At 35.4% G+C, this 27,906-nt stretch overlaps 1 protein-coding gene across 4 annotated transcripts in view; it reads right to left on the bottom strand.

The window, feature by feature from the left end:
• The window catches only part of LOC100722908 (RNA 3'-terminal phosphate cyclase-like protein), a 290,503-nt gene that overhangs the window by 71,522 nt on the left and 191,075 nt on the right, over positions 1 to 27,906 (bottom strand). For all 4 annotated transcript variants that reach the window (XM_063250674.1, XM_063250686.1, XM_063250682.1 and 1 more), the window contains 2 exons: positions 19,632 to 19,755; positions 3,889 to 4,006 (listed from right to left, as the gene is read on the bottom strand). In XM_063250674.1, coding sequence (XP_063106744.1) covers positions 3,889 to 4,006; positions 19,632 to 19,755 — 242 coding nt within the window. The remainder of the gene's footprint in view (positions 1 to 3,888; positions 4,007 to 19,631; positions 19,756 to 27,906) is intronic.

Genomic DNA, 27,906 nt, shown 5'->3' with positions numbered 1-27,906 from the left:
TTTCCTTTTGAAACAGGGTATTGCCAAATTGTCAGCACTAGTCTCAAACTTGCAATCCTCCTAACTTAGCTCCCTGAATAGCTGGGATTACAAGAATGCATCACCATACTCAGCAAATTAAAAACTTTTGTTAATCAAAGGATGTATGAAACAATGTGAAAAGATAACCTATAAAGTGGAAAAATACATGTACATATCATGTAACTGATGAAGGCTAATATCCAGAATACAGAAAGAGCTCCTATGATTTAACAACCAAATACCAAAAAACAAAACAAAAAAACCAACTGATAAAAAAGTAGACAAAGGACCTGAATAGAAATTTGTGGTAATTAGGTTTAATTGTCAATTTCATTGGTTTGAGAGCTACATAATGGGATTAGTAAAGTACATTTCTGGATATGACTGGGTGGGTAGTGGAGGCATGACCATGGGGTCTGTATCTAGCAGTCTTATGCTCTACTTCCCAGCTCCCAAGAACTAAGCAACTCTGCTCTACCATGACATTTGTCAAGATGATCAACTTACCATGGATTAAGTCCTCTGAAACTATAAGCCAAATTAACCATTTCTTTCTTTAAATTGTGGATGTAAGGGATTTGATATCACCAATGGGACAGGTAATATAGAAAGGTGGTACCAGAGAAATGTGATCATTGCTGTGACTTTACCTGACCATGTGGTACACAAGTCTTTGGAACTGATCTGTGGGAAGAGTTTGGAAAAGGCTTGTAAACGCAGGTTTAAAAAGACCTAAAAGGCTGTAAGCAAAGTCTAATAATGAATGATAATGGCCACAGTGCAGAAGATCAAAATGCTGCTAACAACACACACAATCAGGGCTGATCTCAGTACATGTCAGTTCAGAACAAGTACACTCTGCTGACAGTTGGATTAGAGGTCATGTGCTGTTGTGCTCTGGCAATAAATAAATAAATAAATAAATATTTGTCTACATTTTGCCTGCATCCTGAGACTAAGGGAAAATAACATTAACTGATCTGAGAGAGGAAAATTCAAGGCAGCCCAATATTCAGGTTGTGGCCTGGCTATCACTAGCTTCTTTTAGCCAGATTTACAGTGAAAACAGAGGCAAGAAAGAAGCAGAAAAAAATTAAATCTTCACCCTGAAAGAATGATGCATAAAGTTCTGGGCTCAAGGAGGTGTTGTTGCTGAAGAGAATAGTGACCTTTAAAAGAAACTGAGTGCTTTGTGTGGAAACAAGAAAAAAAGATGCCTTTGGAGCATCTCAGGAATCAGTAAGACCACATCTATTATGGTAAAAGTATCATCTTTTCATTTAAGAAGACAGTCCCTGGAACTCCTGCTAAAGAAAGGCTTCAGAGGGAATAGGTTCTCTGGGATTCATTTTACCATGCTCAGTCATCTAGAAACTCAAGAGGCCAGTGTAGCCACAGTCCAATGTGGCCTAGCTGCTAGTCCTACTGACAACAGACTGTGGTTGTTACTACTTTTAACAGATGTAGAAGTTGTGTGGTCAGGAAGGCATCCTTTCAGATTTCAAAGGAAACCCTAGGAGGTTGAGCAGGCAGCCCCTGGGAGGGCAATACAGGCAGCTGTGAGAATAAACTCAGACATACATTAGAAACTCCAGAAGGTTGAATGTACCAAGAACATGGAATATCTGCTGAGGAAACTTGTTCTTAGACTTTTGGGCAATGTTAGAACTGTTGAGACTTTGGGTAAGGAAGTGTTATGTACCTGGTTCTAAATGGAATAACTATATTATGGTAGGTAGAATTATGATCTTGTTATTGTGTTTATTTCAAGATTAGGTATGATTTAAGGAAATGTATTTAGGAAAACAACTGGGATGTGATGGCTAAGTTCAGCTATTAACTTGATTGGTTTGGGAGCTATCTTAGGAGATTAGTAAAGCATATTTTTAGGTATGTCTGGTTGGGTCATATAGGCATGATCTTGGGGTATATGTCTGATCCCTGTACTCTTCCTCTCTCACACTTTTCACCTACTCTGCTGCCCAGCCCCCACGAACTAAGAAGCTTTGTTTCATCATGCCCTTGTGCCACGGAGCCAGCTGACCATAGACTGAATCTTCTGAAATAAGCTGTGAGAGGTAAGTAGTTCTCCAAAAAGGACACATGAATGAAGAGCAAACATATGAAAATATGGCTAATATCATTATCCACCTAGAAAATACAAATCAAAACATGAATAAAATATCACTTCATACCTATAATGACAGCTATTATTTTAAAAAAGTAAGCTATCAAGAGTGTAGAGAAACTGAAACACTGGTATACTCTTTATAGAAATACAAAATGGTATAGGCATGACAAAAAACAATATGGCAGCTCCTTAACTATTACAAACAGAATTACCATATATAATGGTAATTCTGCATTTATATAATTGTAGTTCCACTTCTGCATTTATTTCCAATAGAATTAAGATTCAAAGAAATATTTGTGTGACTATGTTCACAGGAGCATTATTCACAAATAGTTAAAAGGCAGAAGCAACCCTAAGGTCCATCAACAGAAAAATGAATACAAAAGATATAGTATACATACACAAAGCAACAGAATTCAGCTTTAAAAAAATTCGAATACATGCTATGACATGTACGAACCCTGAAGACAAACTAGGTAAAACCAACTGGTAACAGAAAAATATTGTATAATTTCACTTGTATGAGGTATATAAAATCAGCAAATTCATAGAGACAGAAAGTAGAATGAAGTAAGTATGGTTGCATATGCCTGCCTGAACTACATAATGAGACCCTGTCTCAAAGAACAAAAAAAAAAAAAAAAAAAAGAAGAAGAAGAAGAAGAAGAAGAAGAAGAAGAAGAAGAAGAAGAAGAAGAAGAAAAGAAAAGAGAAGGGAAGAAAATGAGAAAATGGGAGGGAAGGGGAGCAGTGAGTTTTTCAAGGACCAGGAGATGAAGGATCTAATGCATATGAAGTTTCAGTTTGAAAAAAATTTTTTAAATGTTATAAAGATGTGTAATAGTGATGGTCTGAAAATAATGTACTTATTTAATGTAAACTATACACTTAACAATGGCTAAAATGGTCAATATATTTTTACTACAATAAAAAGTTGGTCTCACACCTCAATAGAAAAGTATTTTTTAATTTATTGCCCACACTTACTAGACTTACTAGAAATGTAAGCCATGATAATGTGTAGGATTATTTCCTATGACATTAGCAAATCTGAATTAGAACCCTTTAATTTGATACTTTAGGAGTGTCTTTACCGAAGGGCAAAAATTGTCTGTTCTCTCTTTTCCATTCACACTATTCCATTAGTATATGGATACAAAAGTTACTTAATGACAAAGTATTTCAATTACTATTTAAATCAAGTAAAGTGGAAATATGATAAAATGATTAAACACTACACAAAATTAATACAACTGTATTAATGACCAAGTAGGTAAAACATCTAAGTATCAATATCTCCTCACCCAACCACAGGGAGCTACACAAACTATCATTAACTCTTATTCACATAACTTTCTTCACATTTTACTATCCGCTATTTAAGTCTGGTATTATACAGAAATTTTTAAAAAACACTCCACAGAAATTTCATTGTTCAGTATTTCAACCATCTATTGTCATATGAATCATGTTATAAAAGTCAGTTACGCTTTGTGAAATTGTTAAAGTTTTTGAAAGTCCTAAAATAAAAGGAAAATGATCAGTTCTATAAATCTTCATGAAATAGATTTTCTTACTTATTAATCATGGGATTAAAAATTAGTATTAAAAGTCTATTTTTAGCTGCACAAGACAAAGCTATAATTTTCCCATATGAAGTTTGTCTTAAGAGATAGTTAGCATTTAAGATATTTATCATTTAATATGCACACCATGAAATAATACAGTCATACCTGAGCAAAAAGGTAAGACATGACAAAATCATCAAGAAGAGGAGCTTCAGCACCTCGAGATATTCCATACCGATAGGTTCTGTTGTTTCCACTGCAATACCAGTGAGGAAAGTAAAATCTATAAGACAATTGAAACATTCCATCAGCGTCCAAAAAGTTTAAACATACTCTTTCATCATACTCAAAGATATTATCCCATTATCAGAAAACACAGCTAACAGTGTTAAATACAAGTCGGGGACAAAAAGACATCTAGACAAGAACATGGTAAAAATGCAGGAAGAAAATACAAAAAAACATGATAAAGTGTTAAACCAATAAGTGTAACATATTGCACACTTTGGTGCAATATATGATGTAGAAAACAGAAGCAATCATAGGAAACTAAGAAATGTAGACATTAATATTAACAAAAAGTAAACATATAATTTTTAAATCCAGTAGCAAATGCTGAAAATGCTAATTTGGAAAGCAAATGAGTAACTGCTGCCGCTGTTAGAAAAGACATGGGGATTAAAAACCTGTCCTTCAAAGAAAAAAGTCATTCTCAGCTGATTTTTTTAAAAGCTTTAAGATATAACTCAATGCCATAAAGTTCATCCATTCAATGTATTCAATTTGATCTTTGTAGAATATCACTATGATTCAATTTTAGAACATTTTCATTATGCCTTTAAAAACTCCATATTCATTAGCAGTCACATCAGAAAACCCTTATTTATTCCCCAACTGAAAGTTACCACTGATATATCTTTACAAATTTTTCTATTCTGATTTATTTTATACTTCAAATAATGGAATCTTCTCATTTAGCATGTTTTCAAGGTTCATCCACAGAACAAGAGATATCAGTTATTTAATCCTTTTCATTGAAAAGCATTTCATTATATTACATTACGTTGCACTGACATATCACATTTTACTTAATTCATCACATGATAAACCATTTATTTCCTTTTTGTTTTATTTGTGCTAATGCAAATAATGCTGCTGTGAACAGTCATATGCAGAAGTTTATGGATATGTATTTCTTTTTATACTTAGGAATGAAATTGCTGAGTCACATGGCAATACTATATTAGTCTTTTTGAAGAATGGCTAAACTGGCTTCCAAAGTGACTGTATAATTTTACATTCTGAGAAGCAACATATGAATATTCCAACTAGTACAAATTCTTCCCAATACTTGTTATTATCTATCTTATTTTTTCCATCTCAGTTGATCACTTGTTATCCTATTGTAGTTTTAATTTACATTTCTCTAATGACCAATGATTTTGAAGAACTTTTTATATGTTTATTAGATACCTGTGTGTCTTCTTTGGTGAAATGTATATTCAAGTCTTTTACCTCTTTTTTCACTGGACTGCCATAGTTGATTTGTAAGAGTTCTTTGTATATTCTACCTATAAGAATTTATCATATATATAACTAAGCTCAACTTTGTATTGTTCTTTTTTCACTTCAACTTTTGGTGTCATACCTAAGAAACCACTGCCTAACTTAAGTACCCAAAGACTTACTCTCGTGTTCCAGTGCTTTCTGCCTATAACTTGTCTCTCTCAAGTATGCTAATTATGTGGATGTTTAGTTTTTTAATGATGCTCCCAAAATCTTATGTCCTGTTCATTCTTTTGTATGCTTTTTTGTATGTTTTATTTTTATTGAATGTAATGCTTTATCAGCCTTTCTTTAAACTCTGATATTTTCTTCCATTTGATCTAGTGTGTTAATGAGGCTTTCAACTGAATTTTAAAATCTGATTTAACAAGTTTTTCATTTTCAAAATTTTTGTTTGGTTCTTTTTTAACGTCTTTATGTCTTTTCTGAATTTCTCATTCATACTCTGTACTGTCTTCCTCAATGTATTCAACAGTTTATTTATATTCTCCTGGAATTCACTGCAATTTTTTAAAAAACCATTCTTCTGAATTCTTTAGTCTGCCATTTCATCCTTTTCAATCTATCATTCACTTTGGAATCTATTAATGTAAAATTTGGCATCTTCCTTGTTTTTTACGTATCTTCTTTATTTGTGTAGAGATCTGTGCATCTATTGAAATAGGTATCTACTCCACTATTTTGTGACAGTCTTCTTAGTAGGGGCATTCATTCTGTTTAACCCATTTGCATCTATGCAAATTACTATTAAGGCTGGACTTACCTCTTTCATTGTACTATTACTTTTCTATACAGCTTGTTTTGTTGTTCTTGTTATTCATCTAGTCCTCCATTATTGTGCTGTTTCATATTAAAAATACTTTCTGGTCTGTCATTTTAAGTCTTTTGCTTTTTCTTTCACTATATATCTTTATAGATGTTGCCTAAGGGGCTGGGGATTTAGCTCAGCGGCATAAGCACCTGCCTGGCAAGAATGAAGGTCATGAGTTACATCCCCAGTACCAAAAAAAAAAGAAAAAAAAGTTGCCCTAGGGATTATAATTCATAATTTAAAATAACCTAGTTTTTATTAATGTCACATTAATTACATAATTACACCAATATATAAAAACTTGTTTCATTCCCTTTGAACTATTACCATATAAATTATGTATTTTTTTATTGTAAAAATTTTAAATTCTATTTTTATACACCATAAATTCTGTTATGTTTCATTGTATATTTTAGTATGACATAATGATGGGGTCTGCTTTGGAAAGCTGATGCATATACTTAGCATATCTTGGTCAATTTTAATCTCAATAATCCCCTTCCCCTTTGCCAAAAGTCTATTTCCTGGTTTCCTGTCATCTCTCCTTCATATTATTTATTTATTAACTTATGTATTTTTACATTTCTCATTCAAAAGAAAATGTGGTATTTATCTTTTTCTGCATATGGCTAATTTCACTTAAGATGATGGTTTCTAGTTCCATCCATTTTCCCAAAAATTACATGATTTTATTCTTCTTTATGGCTAAGTAATTCCATTGTGTGTATATACCACCTTTGTTTTTTTTTTAATCCGTATATCAATCTTTAACAGTTTTAAACTATTGCTCTTTCATGTGGCTTTTTTGTTTGTTTTTCAGACAGGGTTTCACTATGTAGTTCAGGCTGGCCTTGAACTCTCTTTGTATCCCTGGCTGGGCTTAAATTTGTGGCAACCCTCCTGTAGCAGCCTCTATAGTGGTGGGATTACAGGTATGGGCCACCATACCTGGCAATATTGCTTTGATGTAAGTCTTACAAATGTAATACAGTGAAGAATAACCTGTAAACATCTGGCAAGTGAGTTTTTTTTTTTAAATTATAAAATCCCTTTTGGATAGTTTCTGGATAGACTTTTCTTAGAACTTCTGGTAACAGGTAACTATGGATATGACTTCTTAGTGTCAGAATAGAAAAAATTTGTTTTATTCTAATTTGATAGGAAAAATCATTTCTAATTCTTTTTTTTGTGTAGGTACCAGGTATTGAATGCATGACCTTGTGCTTCCTAGGCAGGCACTGGCTCACAAGTCAAATCTGGTCCACTGAAAGTATCAGTAAGAAAAAGAAGAAATTAGTATACTGGCTCACAGTTCAAATCTGGCCCACTGACAATATCAGTAAACAAAATTACTGATAGTATCAGTAAACAAGATACAGCCATGCCCACTGGATTAAATATTGTCTATGGTTTCTTTTGAACCACCATAACAGAACTGAATATTACAATAGAATAATACAGTCAAAAAAAGTATAAAATATGTACTATCTGTTCCTTTAAAAAACAAGTACAGACCTTGGAACATGAATTTTAAGATATATTTGATTATTCCATAAGATATGGTAAATACAGAAAATGTAAGGGAAATATGCTTAATAGTGATATTCTGTCAATCCTTTACAACATATTAACAAGCTTCTTTAAATAATACAAATATATAGTCTCAAAATCTGAAGTTAGGAATGTGGCACAGTGATTTGCCTTGTACAGATCAAACCCTAAGTTCAGTCCCCAAAACTGTAAAAACAAAAACAAAAAGCTGTATAAAAGTCTTAATTTTGGATAGTTTTAATCTTCGATACTTTTTGCTATTAGTTTGTGTTTTAAATGATCTCTTTTCTATTTGCTGGTGGTATATAGAAACAGTGATATTTTAAAATACTGATAACAAAGATCCAGCACCCTGTCGATTCTGTTTGTCTTTTCTACATTTAGAATTATATCTGTTCTTTGTTCTCAGTCCTTAAATATTTTACTTATTTTTCTTGCCTTGCTATATTGGTGAGGAATCCCATTAAAATGCTGAAGTCATGTAGTAACAGTGGGTGAAAGAGTTTTGGCCCAGACAGCACACTGTAGCCGGTAAAGCCTCAGGTGGAACCAAGGAGCTCCATCTTTCCCACCCCTAGGAATTTACCTGTGACTGAATCTTCCCCACCCCTAGAAATTTACCTCTGGCACCAAATGAGTGCCAATGGGCTACCTGTGCATCACTAATGCCCCTTAGGTTCCACCCCAAACCTAGGCTACTTATATGCCTCCACTCCACATGTTCCACAGAGAGATCGCTGACCCTGGGGAGAGATGCCACACCCCAGGGTGTTAGGGGGTCTCTCCCCGCATTCTTAAAATAAAGGTCATTTATATTTCATACTTCTTATCTTTTCGGCCACCATCCCCCAAAATTCTATCATATGGTTCCCTGACTGGGAATGGCAGATGAGAGACTCCTGGGATTCTCCCAGTCTGAGTCTCCTGCCGTTCAGGACTAGACTACATCCTGGATGGTTACCTAGTTCATCACTTCTACACTCGGGAGCTGTAAACTTGTCGCTGCTGGCTCGCAAACAACACCGACTCAATTTACCACAGGTGAGCAACCCCTGGAGATTGCCACTGGGCCAGGCCTCAGGCGGGTTTTCTCCCCTTTTCCGTGGGTTCACGTGACACTCTCATGTCCTTAGACACCCCAAGGCAGAGTTTCTCTGGACCAACCTGGGTTCACATTGAGGAACTCTCACATCCTTCAGAACTTTTTAAGTTCTCACAGGCAGAGCTGTTACTAAAACCCATGAGAAATCCACTTGTATATATACTGGTGACAGCCAATTATTACGAGCTTTGGAACCAAAATACCGATCGATCTAAAACAAGTAAAAAGTGACAACTTAAACTTAGTAGACCATGGTTCCTTGCCTCATCTGGCTATAACTCCGTGGGCTAGACCCACACCAGATTTTATCTTGGGGACCACTTCCTGTCTCCCCCCCCCCCCCCCCCCGCAAAAAACCATACCATGGCTTATCACACTGACAAGTTTACAAAACTCTCTATCTTTAAGCCTTTGTTTTGAGAATGTGTGACCTTTACCGCCAGCATCCCCTTTGTTTCCTCGCTGCTTTTCCTCCCCCCACTGTGCTGAGATGGGAGGTGCACCCTAACAGTGTTGAGAGATACACGCAGGCTGCTTTAAGCTTTCACAGGCTGCTTTAAGCTTTCACTCCGCGCCCCAACTCCGCACAGTATCTTGGCTCTCATGCTGCACTCCAGGTCCGTGCAGAGTCAGCTCTAACACCGTGCCCTACTCCACGTGTCCCACGGGCAGTTCCAGCCTCACGCAGTACCCCAGCCCTGCGCAGGGTCCCAGTGTGTAGGGTCCCAGCTTCACGCTGCGTCCCAGCTCTGCCTCCCAGCTCTGCCCCTGGTGCGCCGTGCACCCGCTGCCACCACTTCCACCTTGTGCGCTTTTCCGGGGCAGTTCCAGGCCCACCCTGAATGCTATGTCCCGGCACTCACCCCACCTTCATTCTTCGTGCCCTGCCCCCACACTGGGTGTGCTCTGCCTGCGTGCTAGACCACAAACACAGATAAACAGCAGCTCGGTGGCTCAGCTCAGAGATGCTATTTTTTACATTCTCAAACTATTTAATCAAGGTCAAATAAGCCAGCAATAGACAAGACTTTGGCTGATAAACGGGGAAGTAACCACCTGGTAATTTTACCAGCCTTGTTTATCAATTAAAGCCTTCAGCAATCTCCTACATGTTTAACAACCAAAATTAAGGGGTAATTATAAATTCCTTTTGCTGTAAACCACCAGTAATGTTCTATTTTAAGCTTACTGCCTACATTATACTGTATTGTCACTGATCTCCTAAATATTTAACAACTAAAATTAATTAAACAGTCCATCCTCCAAAAATCAGACGGCATTAGACATTTTAATAACATAAAGAGATACTTATATATGACATAAATGACATGTCAGTTCCTAAAATTCTCTGGACCTGTCATAAATACCCTGTTGATTATATTTGGCTCCTGCATACTTACTTAATTCTACATATACCTTCTACTATAGTCCAAATCCCAAACAAAAAGGCAAAACTTGACCTTCAAACCTCATAGAGACCTTAATATGGTTTTTCATGGTTTCAATAACAGAGACACTTGGGAGTTCACAGACAGGTAAACCAACACAAGATGAAGCTGCCTGGGCCCCCCCTCCAGGGACCATGCCTCAACGCAGCAGAAGACACTGGGCAAGAGAGTGCCCCATCCTGGCGTTTTTGGAATCGTACCCCAGGGCTACTGGACTGTCCTAGCCACCAGAGAGTGGGTAAGCCATCCTAACTTCCAGCCCTCACAGAAAATGCCAACACTGCCAGATTCATCGCTGACAGATCTGCTTAAACTTGCTGCTGAAGACTGACGGGGCTCAGGGCCAAAAACAGCCTCCTTTATGGGTGTCTGTCTCAGAGTCCAAGTCCCACTAAAAGTCTCAGGTAAGACATTCTTTCTATTTGTGGACATAGAGGCCATATATACAGAGTTCTTCCTGAGTTTTCAGACCGCTCTAGAAAGTTCTCAATCTCTAGGGGATATTAAAGGTCAACCTATGCCATTTACAAACAGGGCCTATTTTGTGCAGGTCCCAGACTGCTTCTTCCCAATCCACCCAGTGGTGCCAAATCTTCCCTCCACTGCTCACTCTATAGTCCTAAATCTTAAAAATGCTTTTTATCCCCTTGTGTTTATACAGCCGACCCAGACACTGAGGCCTCAATAGCTTACACCTGTTATCACTAGTAAACCTCTCCTCAGTGATATAAACCACTCCCTTCCTTTCTTATTCACCAATTTCTCAGACAACCCTGGTCAAGACTGACAGATAAATTTTGCCTTCTCACCTTTGTTTATACTTTTTCAGGATATATAAAAGCCTTTCACACAACCAGGGAGACTGCTGATATACTCGCTAAAGTCCTGTTACAGCAAATCATTCCAAGGACTACAACCAGGTTACAGCGACCCATACCTGATATTCTTGGCAACCTCAACAGTGATCAAAGTTGCTAGACTGCCATCCTGGTTTCACATCACTCAGGCTAAGTGGTGCCCTTCCAGCCCTAGATCTAACCATCTTTTTGCCTACTCATCTCCATTTCACCAAGGCCTCACAACCACAACTCTCAGGATGTCATGTTTTGTTATCCAATTTGGTTTCTAATTTCTTATTCTTTTTACAGCAGGACTCTTAACAGTATTTCCTAAAGACTCCTACGTCATGCATACCAGAGACAAGCCTTACCTACCTACCCTTTTAACTTTTACCCTTTCAGATGGGGGAGTAATCATCTCTCCTAACTGCACACCTCCTAACCCCACATTTATTTTTCAGAATTCTGCCTTACTGTGGAAATGTTTCTACCTCAACATGGTCCTGATATAATGACATATCAAAATCAAAAGCACCTTTCCTTCTACCTCACCTGGGTCCTTAAATATGACAGTGCCATGCCTCCTCATACATCTTGTCTCTTTGTTTTTCCAGTCTAACATACGTGCATTCACCAGTCCTGGCTGTCCTGGCTAAAACACCTGGCACCAGCTTCTACAGGGGCATCAACCATCATCCCTTTGACTCCCCTAGACCCCAGTACAGCGCCCCCTCCCAGCAGGAAACAGTAAAGAAGGAAATCTTCATTCCTTTTCATAATAATAATCATAAGACGGGATATGAAAGAGTTTTGGCCCAGACAGCACACTGTAGCCGGTAAAGCCTCAGGTGGAACCAAGGAGCTCCATCTTCCCCACCCCTAGGAATTTACCTGTGACTGTATCTTCCCCACCCCTAGGAATTTACCTCTGGTGCCAAACGAGTGCCAATGGGCTACCTGTGCATCACTAATGCCCCTTATGTTCCACCCCAAACCTAGGCTACTTATATGACACCACTCCACGTGTTCCACACAGAGACTGCCGACCCTGGGGGAAAATGCCGCATCCCAGGGTGTCAGGGGGTCTCTCCCCACATTCTTAAAATAAAGGTCATTTATATTTCATACTTCTTATCTTTTCAGCCGCCATCCCCTACAATTCTATCATTGGGAAATGATTCTTTGTGTTTATGTATTGTTTGTATTTTCTCATCCTAACTACATCCCCAGCCTACCTTCCTTTTATTTGTTGTTGTTTTGAGACAGGATTTCACTAAATCTCTAAATTCCCCGGGCCAGGATCAAATTTTCTATCCTTCTGTTCCAGCCTCTCAGAGTGCTCAGGGGATTACCGGTGTGACCCATGGCACTCAGCTTTGTGGTTCTTCATTTTAATTTTTTTAAAAAAACAAAACAACAACAAAAATGATGATACAGAATTTCAAAATAAAATACTAGGAAATTAACATCAGTTAATATATTGCTTATTGTTACAAAATAACAGCAAAGTAGCTGTTCAGATAACAAGATTTAGGCATAAAAATGATCAAACTGTTCTTTTTGATGAACTAACAGAACAGTAGTATAGTTATCTATCTTGTATATATGTATAATCTTTTCCCTTGTTTCTTTTCTCCTTTCCCTATTCCAGTTTGTTTTTCCTTTCGAGTACTTTCTCTTTCATTTTTACAATATCTATTGTATATTTTGGATCTTATTTCTCTTTCAGTTTTTTTTACACTAGACAGACAATATATTTACACATGTAAGCATGATTTATTTCACTTATTAGTATAGTCTCAATTTTACCTATAAAACCCTCAAGTTTATTGTTCTTTATAGCTGAGTAATACTCCATTATGTAAAAACACGTGGTTCTTCATTTTAGGAGTCTGCTTTTAACATTTTACCAGGAAAAATATGTGGTTTAATAGAGTATCATTTTTAAATTTTCTTTTCAATCTTTATTAATGTTTCCTTTTCCTTTTTTTATAATCCTAAATTATTCCATATTGGTTTTTTTTTTTTTTGAGGTTTTTTTTATTTAAAGAAAAGGAAACAAAAAAATACATGGAGATTAAAAAAAAGGGTAGAAATAACACAAAATTACAGAAAAACAAATGGTAAGAAATTGCTGGTTGATAACTTACATATTGTCATCTTAGAAATAGCTGCTCAGGTTATAGAATTAAAGTATTTAGAATGACATTCAAAAAGTGACACTACAAACAGTTCTGCTCAATGATCGAACAAAAGCTCAGTAATATGGTTATCAGTCCTACACATTTGTTTTACATCTCAAAGAGGGTAAGATTAAACATATCAAAACAGAACAAAACAGTTTTAAAAAAATTTAAAGAAATACAGATTTCAAAGCAAGTCCACTAGAGATCTTCACTGTCTACCTAACTGTCTCCAGTTTCTTACAAATAGTTGTCCCCATCTTCACCCACTTTATATACTTATTGCATGTCACAGAACTAATCAAATCATTACAGGATAATGAAGGCTTTTTAGGTCTTCAAGATCTAACATTAGGGAAGACAATAATAACCACCATTGCATCTCTCATTCTCTTTGTGATAGCTCTCCCCATCTCTACATATGCTGAAGTTGAACTCAAGAAACCAGTCCAATGTCATTCTAATCAGCAAACAATAGATTGCTAGAATTTATATTATAATGTTACAAAATGAGCCTCGGGTTTCTCAGCGTCTCTTCCTCAGAGTATCTGTTCCTTACATCTTGCATTATATAATCTGTTCCCGTAAATAATTTAAAAAAAAAAAAACCATGTGTGAATCTCTACCTATATATCTATCCTCTCTGTATTATAGGGAAAACCAAGTCGTAGCAAGACAGCAAAACAATTTCCTAGAAAAACATGCAATGGATAAGACATATAAGACTACAATATAGATGATCTTCCGTAGCTACTATGTTTTCTCTTGTTATTTTCAATAGATTTGTCCACAACACCGGCTTATTATAGTTAAACATAGTATTACCTATTTTTATAAAAACTCAACTTTGAAAGCATTGTAGGGTTTGAGAGCTGTTAATAGTTAATACCAGTATGGATATCCTTTACATCTTGTCATCTTCAGAGTAGTTGCCTCTACTTTTAGGGTTGATACTAACAAGCATACCAATTTCAAATAAAATCAGCCAAGGCCAACCTATAGTCTTATGATTCAGATTCAATTAAAATCAGTCATAGTAAGACAATGTAAGTAATACAGGATTTCAGTTTAAGTTCATAGGAAAGTAAGGATAGTTACCATGGTATAACCTGCTATTTTTGGTTCAAGAGGTCTGTGCCCTCAAATCTGACATGAGTGGACAGACCAGAACAAATTAAATTCAAACTAAATATGGCACTAGGACTACTGTGTCTTTTAAATTGTTATACACCATTAACAATGACCTCTGCTTTTTTTTTTAAATATAGTTTCAGAGCTGTCTATACTAAAGACTATAGCTTACTGTCTCTGCCTCATGTCTGCTACTCCACTTTTCTGCTATAATTTGTCCACCTTATTCCCTTATTCCATTGTCTGCCCTGTTCACTGAGGCCTCTCTGCCACTGTTGCTGGAATCCTGGTATCTCTTCCTCTCTTTCTCTGTAATGTCCTTCAGCGCTCTCTGTAGAGTTGGATTGGTGGCCATGAACTCCCACAGTTCCTCCTTGTCTTGAAAGTATCTTATTTCTTCATTAATTTTGAGAGAGAGTTTTGATGGGTATATGAACTTTGGTTGCATATTTTTTTCTTTCAGGACTTGGAATATTTCTCCCCACTCCCTTCTTGACTTAAGAGTTTGTGTTGATAAGTCTGCTGTTATTTTGATAGTTTTCCCGTTGTAGGTAATCTGCATCTTTTCTCTGGCTGCTTTTAATATTCTGTTCTTTTGGTGGATTTCTGGAATCTTGATTATTATATGTCTAGGCGTAGATCTGTTTTGGTTGTAGGTAGCTGGTGTTCTGTATGCCTCTTTTATCTGGATATCATTTCTTTTTGCTATACATGGGAAATTTTGCTTTAATATATCTGTGCATATTTTTTGTATTTCATTTTTGGTTGCTCCTGCTTCCTCACTCACATTCTTTATTCTTAGGTTATGTATCTTTTTGTCATCCTCCAGTTTTTGAATTGCTTCTTTCTGGTTCCTTGTTATTTTTAAGAGGCTTTTTCTTTCACGATCATATGCCATAAATCTCTCTTCAAGTTTCAGAAGGCTGTCTTTAGTTTCTGTCAAGGCATTTTGCCAGTGTTCAATGGAGTTTTTAGTTTCCTGATATTCTCTTTGGATCTGTTTCATGTATTCTAAGTTATGTTTAAATTCTTCTTCAGAAGTTTCTCTTTCTTTTCTGATTTCCTCAGTTCTTCCATCTGTGTTCTCTTGGGCAGAGCTTGTCATTTCTTTAATTAATCTCTTTATATCTTGCCTCACTTGGATCAGGAGTACAGCTTTAAATTCATCTATGAGGTCATGAAGGTTCTTTTTTTAATTTCAGCTGATGATGTGTCGAGTATTGGATGGTTACTGTGCTTGTTCTCTTCAGTGTTTACTTCTCCTGGGCTTATTTTCTCATGTTGGGTAGCTGGAAATTTTTTTTAACTTTTATCTCTTGTCATGTTTCTGGTTTCTTTCAGACTGGAGTGTCCTGGGGGTCCCTGGCCCTCTCCGTATTGCTTAGAAGCGTGCTTTCAGAAGTGTGCTAACTTGAGTTTTTGCTGTCCTCCCCAATTTGCTGTTATCTGGGGTAGGCTGGGATGCAGGGGCAGTACAGGCTAGCCTCCAGCCTCTGTGCCAGTCAATCCATAAATTAGGCTGTACTTTCTGGATGTCACTGAGTTGTGACTATTTTGTATCTGCTTATTGGGCCCCAAGCAGAGCCTTGGTTTAGCCCCAGTAGCTCCTGCCAGTTCTCTCTGTACCAGAAGCAGCTAATGTCACTATGGCACAGGTTTCTGCCCAAATCCCAGCTGTTCTCTTCCAGACCTCTCTGTGACAGGAGCACAAGGACAGCAGGTCTGCCCAAATCCAAGATGTCTTCCACTAGTTATCTGTATGACGCTGAAGCCAGCACGGCGTCAGGCTCTGCCCAATTTCAAGATGTCTTCCACCAGACCTCCCTAAAGGGGGACTCGGTGATGTCACCAAGCTGTAGGTTCTGCCCAACTCTAAGATGTCTGCCGCCAGACTCTCTGTGTTATTGATGTCCCCGTGGTGGCGGGCACTGCCTAGTTCCAAGATGTTCTCTGGCCAACCCCAGAAGCCGCAGGGTCCCCAGTACTCACCAGGGTTCGGGGCAGATCCTCCTCTTGGGTCTACTGCACACCATGCCGCTCGCCCTCCCTACGCTCTCAGCACAGCGTGGAATGGTCAGAAAACTGCACAGCGTTTGGCTTCAGAGCTCCAGAGCCTTTCACAATCTCCTCTGGTGCAGCGGGGCCGTCCTGGCTACTTCTCGGGGTCCCAGGTCTCAGTTTCCAGCAGTCACCAAAAGCCAACACAGCTTTTCCTGTTGGGTCTACGGGTCAGTTTGCTGATTTAAAGGCGCAGATTTGCAGCCTCCTGTTATCAGCCTTCACAGTCTCAGCACAACTTTAAATCCTCCAGCTGCGCTGTCTTGGTTAATAAGAATTGTTATCCATTCGTCTGGCCCTCTCCATGTTGTCATATTCTAGCTTCTAATATGATTTCTCCGGAGAGACTCTCCGCCCGATCCCCTAGCAAGCCACCATTTTTTACTCCTCTCCGTATTGTTTTTACTATCTCTCTGCAAGGAACACACATCTATTTCATAACAGCTACCTGTAATTTAAAAATCAGCAGAAAATCATGAGGAATAGCATGTGACAAAAGAATTATAAATACTTTAAAATTACTTTTCAGAAACATTGCACATCATTAGATTTTTAACAGCTCAGAAATTATGAGAGGTTGTGGGCTTCACAGTTCCAAGTATTCACTGGTCTCAAAATTAGTGAAATTAAGCTTTTGTTTTTTTCCAAAGGCTGTTAACTCTTCATTATTTTGTGAAATAACTAGTTACATACTTTAAGTAATCAAGGACATAGTATTTTTAACTTTAGATTTTTAGAATATTAACCTTTTATTAGATTTGCTAAAACTGTGTTTAAGGTTTGCCTTTTAATTCTAATAATTTATTTTAACCCTCAGAAGTGTAAAACTATAGTAAACAGCAATAAGAGCTGCAGACTTCTACTGTTTTGATGCTTAAATGCTGTTTTCCAGTAGAATGCATAGATGTTAAATTCCAGTTCAGATTTTTTTCATTTATTTGTGTTTTTGGTTTTGTTTTGTTTTGTTTTGTTTTGTTTTTGTAATGGGGATTGAACTCAGAGACCACACACTACCACATACTCAGTCTTTCTTTTTTGGGAGGAGAGGGGTACCAGGAATCAAACTCAGGACCATAAGCTTCCCAGGTAGGGAACTGTATTTCTGCTGAACTGTATTTCCTAGTCCTCTGCTCTTCGGGTTGTTTTTTTTTTAATTTTGAGAGAGTCTTGCTTTTATCAGTAAGTTGCCCAGGTTGGGCTCAAACTTAGGATCCTCCTGTTTCAGCATCCAAGAATTCCAGGATTACAGACATGTGACACCACATCCATCTCCAATTCAGGTTTTTATGAGATGATTTTTATTCTACATTTCCATTTATATACCTAATCAATCTAAAATTAATTCTGATATACATGTTCAAGAAGAAGGTAGAAAGTTACCCAAACAGCTAACCACCTATCCTGCCACCACTTAATGATCAACTATTTTTCCCTCTTCAACAAAAAAATTTCATATTTGTTATGATTGTGAATTTAATTATATACTATTAATAACAGTATCTTAAGAGTTTCACAAGTCACAATAACCAAGACAGAATACTTTACAGTTGTCAAACATGTCTTCTTTCTCATGATAATTCCATTTAATTAATATTTTAGATTAACTTCATAATAATTCAACAAATTCTCTAAAATGACTTTGCTGAGATTTAACTGGATTAGAGATAATCCTGTATTCTAAAAAAAGCCTTATTCTTCTAATACTGATCTTCCCTGTTCAATATAATCAATGGCATTTCCGACCTGTGGATTATTTGTGGATTCAACCACTACAGATGGAAAGTATTTGGAAAAAAAATCATAACCGTGTTGCATGTTGTGTACATATTTCTCATCATTATTCTTTACACGACACAATATAACAACCAGTTATACAGCATTTACATAGTATTTATGTAGCATTTATAATTAGGTATTATAAAAAACCTAGAGATAATTTAAATAAGAAGATGTGCATAGGTTGTACACAATACTATGACATTTTATATAACAGAGTTGAGCACCTATGGATTTTGATATCCAAGGGGGATGCTGGAACCAATGCCCCATGAATACTGAAAAACAGCTATGTTATATGTTCACATTCTTCATATTTTTGAAACAAATAGTATTTTTCCCATACTGCCTCAGTGTATTGTCATGTCATAATAATAATTAAGGTTATTCCTGAATAGTTAAGGTTTTTGTAGGTATTTTCACAGGATCTTTATTATGCAAAAGCGAGTAATTAATGTAAAAGAAAGCCATTTTTACAAGTTTGTTATTTATTTGTATATTTACTGAACTATTACTAATTTTATCTTTCAATACTTATATCAAAAATCATCTGTTAAACTCAGTGAAAATCACATCTTAAAAATCAGAAAGTTCTAACATAGTTAACTGCATAATTTTATACAGAACAATGAAGAAGAAGCAATGCAACAGTAAACTTTACTAAGAGCCCATCAAGTGACAGACATAATGCTAAATACTATACATACGTTATGTATTTAATGAGGTATGCATAAGGTGATTAAAAGGGAGTCTTATGAAGCAAATTAGATCTAAGTTTGAATTGTATCATCTCCCAGCATTAAGATCATAAATAAACATGAGTAATATATCAAAGTATCAGAATCTTAACATAGCACTTGAAGATTTTTACTAGTATATTTTCATAATATGTAGTCCTGCAGATACATTCATCTTGGGTAACTGGTACATACACATATCCCATCTTAAATTTCTAGAAAAAATTACTTACATATGTAAATAAAATATTTAGAAAATGACAGTTATTTGTGAAATACAAATTAAACTTTTTTCTTTGTTCCTTCCTTTTGAAAATAAAAAATATTTCTGAATTTCTCTAAACAGGCATTACAAATTAATTAAAAATCAATTTGAAATTTTAAGGCTGCAAAGAAACATTGCCAAAAATCTTACCTTTTCTTTATTTCAACTTTTTAAAAGTTACTTTCAAAGAGATATGAGATTGCATTTCACTCTACAAAACATCAAATATCCTGGCAAATCAGCAATATTAAAAACATTTAAGATTTTACTAATAAAGGTCATTGTTACATCCCTCCCTCTTAAATGTTTTTAAATATAATTACAAGCAGTAAAGTAACATCCCACCAGAACAAAACGCTGTAATTATAAAAGCATATAGTTTATAATTTCTTTTACTTTGACCCTTTTCTAATTAGCAAGTCACTTTATGTAAGAAAGTACCTTATTCTGTAGAGTACATTATGCCTGGATGATTCATCTATATGGAAGACATGATTGGGTGGATACCAGATCCTTTCTGTTTCACTCATTAAAGCAAACATATTATGATACACAGGTGTGATGCCTACAAAGAAAGCAGAAAAAGAAATAATTTTAACAACTGAATATTTGCTTAATATCTCTGACTTCTAATGGACTGAAGTTAAATACAGAAAAATGTGCAGAAGTCTTTTGGTATAATACCATCTAAAACTGAGGTTTTTAAAAAAGGGATTAAAAGAAAATAAAACAATAAAAACAAAACAGTAGAAATGACATAAGATTTTGAAACAAACTGATAGGAAATTAAAAATAGTCATTATATTGAATATTGTTATCTTCAAAACAGTTGCTCAGATTACAAGATACAAGCATGCAAAACAGGTCAAACAATATAAGCAATCACAGGTTCTTTCCCTGAATGAATAGGTTCAATAGTACAATTATCTTAGCTATCTTGTGCATATATATATATTTTTCTTTCTTCTTTTCTCTTTTTCCCCAGCCCAGTTGTTCTTTCCTTTTGAGCAGTTTCATTCCCCTTCACAATATCTATGGTACCTTTTGGCTTATTTAATCTTTCAGTTTTTTACCCATGGGAGATAATACAAGGTTTACATATGTGAGTCTGATTTATTTCACTTGTGAGTATGATCTCTAGTTGCATCCATTTACCTATAAAAGCCTTGAGTTTATCATTCTTTATAGCTGAGTGGTATTCCATTACATAAAAATACCACATCTTTTTTATCCATTCCACAGTTGGTGGGCGTTTGGGTTGTTTCCAAAACTGAGTTTTTAACCAAATACCTTTTTTCTCTTATGTTTTAAAACACAGTAGAGGGATCCTTTCAAGCAAATGTAAAACAAAAATATTTATCCTGTATTTTAATTGTTCTCTGCAGACAGGCAGATTCAAATTTTCAAGTTTTTCTTCACTGAAGACTTGCAAGTTCTTGTGTGTGTGTGCGCACACAATGTGCATGTTTGTATAATTAATGAGGTTATAAAATTACTAAAATATTTACAAGTTGAAATATATATTTTAAAGAACAATGAAGCAATTTCATTCTAAAATAAAAAGTTTCACATAATACACTAGTAATTGTATCTCTTGCACTAAACTTACAATGAAAAAAATTAAATATCAAACTGAAAGGGCATGACGTTTTTCAGATATTTCAGGAGACACATAAACTGAAGGTTGAAGGACATTAACCAAACATTCGCATACACACAAAGGCACACAACAATCCTCCAGAATACAAATCTTCACAAATGCCAAAATGTAATTACACATACTGTATTTTCTAGCCATTTTCAAGTAAATCAGACATGAATATGTAAAAAAATTAATCCTCTATATCTGAAGCATAAACTTCACAAAAATACTTTGTTCTGATATTTTCATACTTTTTCATTATACTTAGAAATGAACTTCACACCGACAGCAAAGATTTAAATACTGAATTTAAACTATTAACGACTATCTATAAACGTTCAATAATTTCAGCAAGCTATACATAAAAAAATTCTGCTGACATTCACTCTTTTATTTATAAATACCTTTAAATATTTCACAAGGTCAAAGAAAAAATAACAAAAACTAATGCACATTTAAAATGAATGATTCTCAAATATCAAGCATTAAAAGTTGTAAAATACAATTAAAGTGGTACATGAAGGTGGAACTATAGTATACCCTGCACATATTAGAAAATAAAATTATCTAGGTATGCAACTCAATACATTAGAAAATACTAATCTCAAAGAAAGTTGAAAGAGGATAAAATAAACAGAAGTTAAGAAAGAATAAAAATTGAAAAAAGATATAATAAACAGAAGAGAGAATATTCAATAAAGAATCAACAAAAGATGATTCTTTGCAATGAACAACATAATAAGCAAGCCTTTGTCAAGTCTGAAGAAGAATGAAAAGAGGTACAAGCACTAAGAGGAGGGTGGGTCAATGACTGAATCTAGGCCTGTGCACTGGGCTACCTCCTCAGTCTTTTTGCTCCTTTATTTCAAAACAAGAGTCTTGCCTAACTGCCCAGTCTGGTCACAAACTTGTGGTTCTCCTGCCTCAGCCTACCAAACCATGGAATTACAGGTGTGTACTACTATACCTGGCTACATTATGAATTTTTTAAAAGCATAATTATAAAATTATAAAGGCAGAAAGAGTGCTAGAATAAGGTGATGCCAGTAAGTTTGAAAATAGACTGATGAACAATTTTCAGAAAAATATAGCTTTAAAAATTTCAAGAATAAAAAAATTTAATGGAACTATCATTATGAAAGATACAGAATATATTCACTCAAAATGGAGAAGAAAGAAAGGAGGAGGAAAAGAAAAAAATAGAAAGTATAAGAAAAAAAGAAAAGAAAAAAACTCAGCAGGTCCAGATAGGATTTATATGAGTTCACCCAAACATGACAGGGAACTCCATTTTAAGTATATGCCTCAATTACTTTTCTTGTTGCTGAGACACAATACTCAGTACCCACAACTTCAAGGGAAAAAAGTTCATTTGAATCACAATTGGTAGAGATTTTAGTCCATAGTCAGCTGACTCCAAGGTAGGGCAGCAGGAAGCAGAGAAAACAATCAAATGAAGGGGAAGGAGATACCCTCTTATAGGGCAGACCCTCATGACCCCTCTCCTCCCATTAAGGTTCACTTCCCAACATCACATTTAGCCATAAACACCTCAGCAGACTAATAAAGACTATCATACATTTGTAATCTAATCACTTCCCAAAAACTCTATCTAAGAGTACACAACGTTTTGGGGGACATCTATAAACCTTAACATTCTGCCCTTGGGTCCGAAAAGACTCATGTACATCCCTTTATGAAAAATGCAAACCCATTTATTAGTTCATCTTTAAAAGTCATCAAAGTTCTGACAGTTTCAGGACTGCTGAAAACTGCACACACAGCCAGTGCACACCTGTAATCCCTGTACTAGAAGGTTAAGGTGGGAGAATTACCTGAGTTTGAGGCCACCTTGGGCTGCATACATTCTGAGTTCAAGGCTAGCCTGCACTCCATAGCTAGAACCTTTCTCAAAGAAAAAAAAAAGGAAAAGGAAAAGTTCAAATCTCCTTTGAGATTTAAGACAAATGCTTAGCTGTGTGCCCCTGTAAAAATCAAAAGAAAGCTAAATATCTCCAATATACAAAGGGCAGGGTAAACATTTCCAAAAAAGGAGAAATGGGGGATACAAAGCAATATAAACAAAGCAAGATGGAAATTCAGCAGGGCAAACATAAAATCCTATAGTTCCACGTCCAGCAACTGGGACAAACTGTGATGAGATGTGAACTCTAAAAGGTTTGTGGGACCTCGCTCCTATAGCACTGCTTTTATTTATAGTTCTCTTGGTTTCTTTTTTTGCTCACTCCTTTCAGCTTTCCTCAGCAGAAGTTCCATGTTTCTAACTTTTCCAAAATCCTGGATTCTCCACTGCAATTTGGGCTTCACTCTCACAACTTCACACATGTCCTGGGCTCTCTTCTCAAAGCAGTCCTTCGCTTTTGTGATTTTTGAGTCTGAAAAGGGTAGGGTTTTGTACGTCCCCTCAAGCCATTTTTCCTATTCCTTCTTTTTAACACTGTTCTTTTTGGCAATCAATATCTCCTCTGCTCCATTTCTGCAGGCCTCTACTATGTGGGACTATTACTATGTTACAGTATTGCCAGAAATATTAAGTGGTTTGATATTAAAGAAATGCAATTGTGAGAAATCACTGTCTATTAAAAGTTAAAATAAACTTTCAACCCAGCAATCTCTCCTATATACTCCTCAAGGTAAAGTCCTTTTGTAAGAAAGTAGAAACAAAACAAAATATAAACTGAACAGAAGATATTTTAAAATTTTGATAGTAAATTACTTTGAAATTCAACACAATGACCTAGAGTAAAAATAATTCACTTAAATAGATTTTTCACAATGTTTTTTTCATAAGAAAAGTAAGCTATATATACACCAAAATGAGATTTGATTTTATAAAATGATGACCTCAAAACCGAAAAGGAAGAGTGGAGGGACAGAACTGTCCATCCAAATTACAATAACTACATTTTAATGGGAAAAATTACAATTACTCATTAAGAATAATTGCACGGGGCTGGGGATTTAGCTCAGCGGCATAAGCGCCTGCCTTGCAAGCAGGCAGTCGTGAGTTCGATCCCTGGTACCGATAAAAACGAAAAAGACCAAAAAAAAAAAGAATAATTGCACTAATTACCAGGATAAGACTAAGGGAAAAGGAAGATAAAATTATACTGGAGAAGAAGCTTCATTTTAAAACAAGGATTCATTAAATATTAATCAAAGGCTCAAGTAAAAAATTAAGTTTAAAAAAAGAATAATGAAAAAGATAACAAGAAAGGAGGAAAAAAAGAAAATTATTATCAAGAGGAGACAGGTTTACTCTATAAATCATCTTCAAAATATAAAGAATAAAATTTAAATAAGCTTTTAAATAAACAGACATAATGGCACTCACTCAAACAATCTGACAAAATATTATTTTAGCTGAATAATACCTTTAGTAGGTTAATTCTGTATTGAAAAAATGTTTTAAAATTGGAAACTTGAATAATATCACCCAACCAATCAAGTATCATGCGTATCAGAATCTCATATCTCTAAGTCTTATACTTAACTTCTTTAATCAAGACAATACTACTTCTCTACCAATCAAATGTTTTACCTACTTTGTGTTCTAGATACAAAAGACACAGTGTAGATGAAACTTCCCAAAAAGGTACCATAAAAGACCTGACATAGACTGTTAGAAAAACACTAGATACACCAAGTGTGCTGGTGCATGCCTAAAAACCCAACACTCAAGAGGCTGAGGCACAAATCCCTGCAAGTTTGAGGCTATCCTGGACTATGTAGTAAGTTCAAGATCAGCCTGAGGTACTTAGTGATACCTTGTTTACACAAACAAATAAAAAACACTAAAGAATGTTAACTTAAAAATTAGCATGTAATATAAATATGGTAATTTAAGCAAAATTTTAATCACTATTCTTAGTATACAATTTTAGGGAGTTTTTAGGGGAAACAAGACAGTGTTACAAATTTTCAAACAAAAGAATACATACACAAAACATGAAAAGTGAATTCATTTTATATATTAGGATACCTTAAATGATGACCAATGGTTTTGTAATAGAAATAAAGTTGAATCCTAATTATCGTTATCAAAATTTTTAAATGAATATATATATAATATTTCATGAAAGCATCAAAAAAGGGATATATACACCAGAAGAAAAATATGTAGGTCAGACCTGCAAACAAGTAATAAAAGATACCACTCATATTTAGTTATTGATTTCTTATTCAAAACTTGCAATTATTTATTATACTTATTACATTTTTTCTTAGTAGTGAGCATTAACTGCATAGTCCTAGAATAAAAGAAAAAGTAGTGCTAGTGTATTTGAGGTATATTTTACAATGAAAAGACAGAGCCTCAAAGAAACCTCAGAGTTATTTTAAACTCCTTTTCTTTCCCTAAATAACAAGTCCAAATTCTTTTCACCCTTATCTATTAATAATTAATATCACTTCAGTGTGAATCTTCTATCCTAAGCCATTATTAGGATTGCCATTCAGTTTTACACTCTAGAGCAAGACCAGTCATCATTCCACTAATGTAAAAGAGTTCTTTTTTGTAAGAGGCATAAGGCAGGTATTGAAATACAAAAATGAAAAACAATGCCTAACTTTAAATATCTTATAGTAAATGAGACAAAGATATGGAAAACATTACAATTCAAAATACTAAGTACAATGAAGTCAAGAATACAGAAAAGCAGAAAATTCAGAAGAGAACTAGTAGAAGTGTCAAGAGGAACAGTAAAGTAAAAACTTCAATGAAAAAGTCTAAAAAAGTAATATATTAAGCAGAAAGTACTTTGAATGATGATTTCTATCAGGCATTTAAATAAATTACAATAATTTGCCTCAAAACTTCCAAAAACTACAATATAAGGGGAAAAATATCAGAGGGAACACTTCCTTAATTATTCCTTAAAGTAATGTAAGAAAGGAGACTTCTCTGCGAAGATGGTAGAGTGGTAAGCAGCAGCAGAGAGCCTCTTTGAGATGTTCTGTCTAGACACTGGAATATAGTAACATCAAGAAGAGAAAAAGGAGAGAAGTGGGTCCCCTGGACTCAGAAAGGATCTTCAGATAGTGTTGCCCATGGGGAGAGCAAAAAGACAAACTTCAACAAAGAAGAAGGAGGCAGCAGGAAGCATCTTCTCCCCAAGTCAGGACTCACTGTGTGGGAGAAGCAGTTCAAACCGATGGACACATGGTGACTGCTGGCAACCTCAGAGGCCTCCATGGAGAGATGCAGCAGTACAATATATATATGAACCAAATACCAGCGCACCCAACTATATAAAACAGACATGAAAAAATCAAATTAATAGTTGTATCAGGGGACCTCAATACATCACTATCACAAATAGATCAACTAGACACAAGATCAACAATGAAACAGATGAACTGAACCAAACTTTTGAACAAATAAATTTAGTAGATGTCCACAGAGTGTTCCACCCCACGACATCAGAATACACATTCTTTTCAGCTGCACAAGGGACATTCTCAAAACAGATCACATACTACCTGATACAACATGTTTACCTAATGCAAAGGAATTGAAATTATTCCATGCATACCATAGTGAAACAAACTTGGAAATCAACGGCAAAAGAAACTGAAAGAACTTTATACACACATGGAAATTAAGTAACACTCCCTGAACAAAGGAGATGAAATTAAAGAAAAAACTAGATATTTCTACAATTAAGTGACACCACCAGTACAACATACCAGAACTTACGGGATACAATAAAAGCTAAATTTATTAGCAATCCTATGAGTGAAATTTAGAAATCCTATGAGTGAGTAATCGTATCAAGCAAATAGAGCAAGCTCAGACAAACAACTTAATGCTGAACTTTAAGCTTTTAGACAAAGAGGAGCAGGCCAAACTCAAAGATCATACAAGGAAGGAAATTATAAAGATCAGAGCAGAAATTAATGCAATGGAGAGTAAGAAAACAATACAAAGAGTCAGTGAATCAGAGAGTTGGTTCTTTGAAAGATTAAATTCAACAAACCCTTAGCCAACTTCATCAAAAAAGGAAAGACTTAAATCTATACATTGAGGAATGAAAAAGGTGAAATCACAGCAGACCCTAAAGAAGATATCTATAGCTACTTTGAAATCCAGAAGATCATCCATATCTACTTTGAGAACTTGGATTCTACTAAGATACACAACACAGAAGAAATGGACAGATTCCTAGATACATATGAAGTACCAAAGCTGAATCAAGAATATATAAAAATCCTAAATAAACCAATGTCAAACAGTGAAATTGAAGATGTAATGTGTGTGTGTGTGTGTGTGTGTATAAAGTTCCTGAGGTTATCCATTTTCCTTTTATGATTAAAACAAGAAGTAGGAATAGTGGGAATCTACCTTAACTTTAGCAAAAGTATTTATGAGAAATCCTTAAGCAACATCCTAATCACTGGTAAACTAAAAAACTACTCCTTAAAATCACAAACAAGCCAAGGATGCCCACATTTGCAATTTCTACTACACACTGTAATGGAAATTCTAGCCAGAACAATTAGGCAATAAAAATAAATAAAAGGCATTCAAATTGAGAAACAAAAATTAAAACTGTCACTATTTGCCAGGCATTATAACAAATGCCCATAATCCCAGCACTCAGGAAGCGGAGGTAAGAGGATCACTGCAAGTTCCAGGCCAGCCTGACCTACATAGTAAGTACAAGGCCAGCTTGAACTTACACAGCAAGATCCTGTCTCAAAAAAACAAACTGTCATTATTTGCACATGACATGATTTTACATGTAAAAGTAATGAATAGACACATATGAAGGCACAACCCTGGAAACCCAGTACTTACAAGGCTGAGGCTGGGGGACCACCCTGAATCTGAGGCCAGGATGCACTACATAATGAGATGAATACCACCTTGAACTACAAGGGAGATCCTATCTCAAAAAACACAAAATAATAATAATGATAATAATAAATTAGTCCACCTAGTTGACTAGACCTTACAAATGATTCAGCAAAGTTACAAAAACAATATCAATGCAAAAAATAAAATCAGTATTGTTCAACATACTTGCAATACTTGCAACAACTCATGAAGAA

Source organism: Cavia porcellus, unplaced genomic scaffold (genome assembly GCF_034190915.1).
Source record: "Cavia porcellus strain 051 isolate PalLab524CR breed Dunkin Hartley unplaced genomic scaffold, mCavPor4.1 scaffold_1, whole genome shotgun sequence".
NCBI lineage: Eukaryota > Metazoa > Chordata > Mammalia > Rodentia > Caviidae > Cavia > Cavia porcellus.
This window is presented reverse-complemented; position numbering and strand designations above follow the sequence as displayed.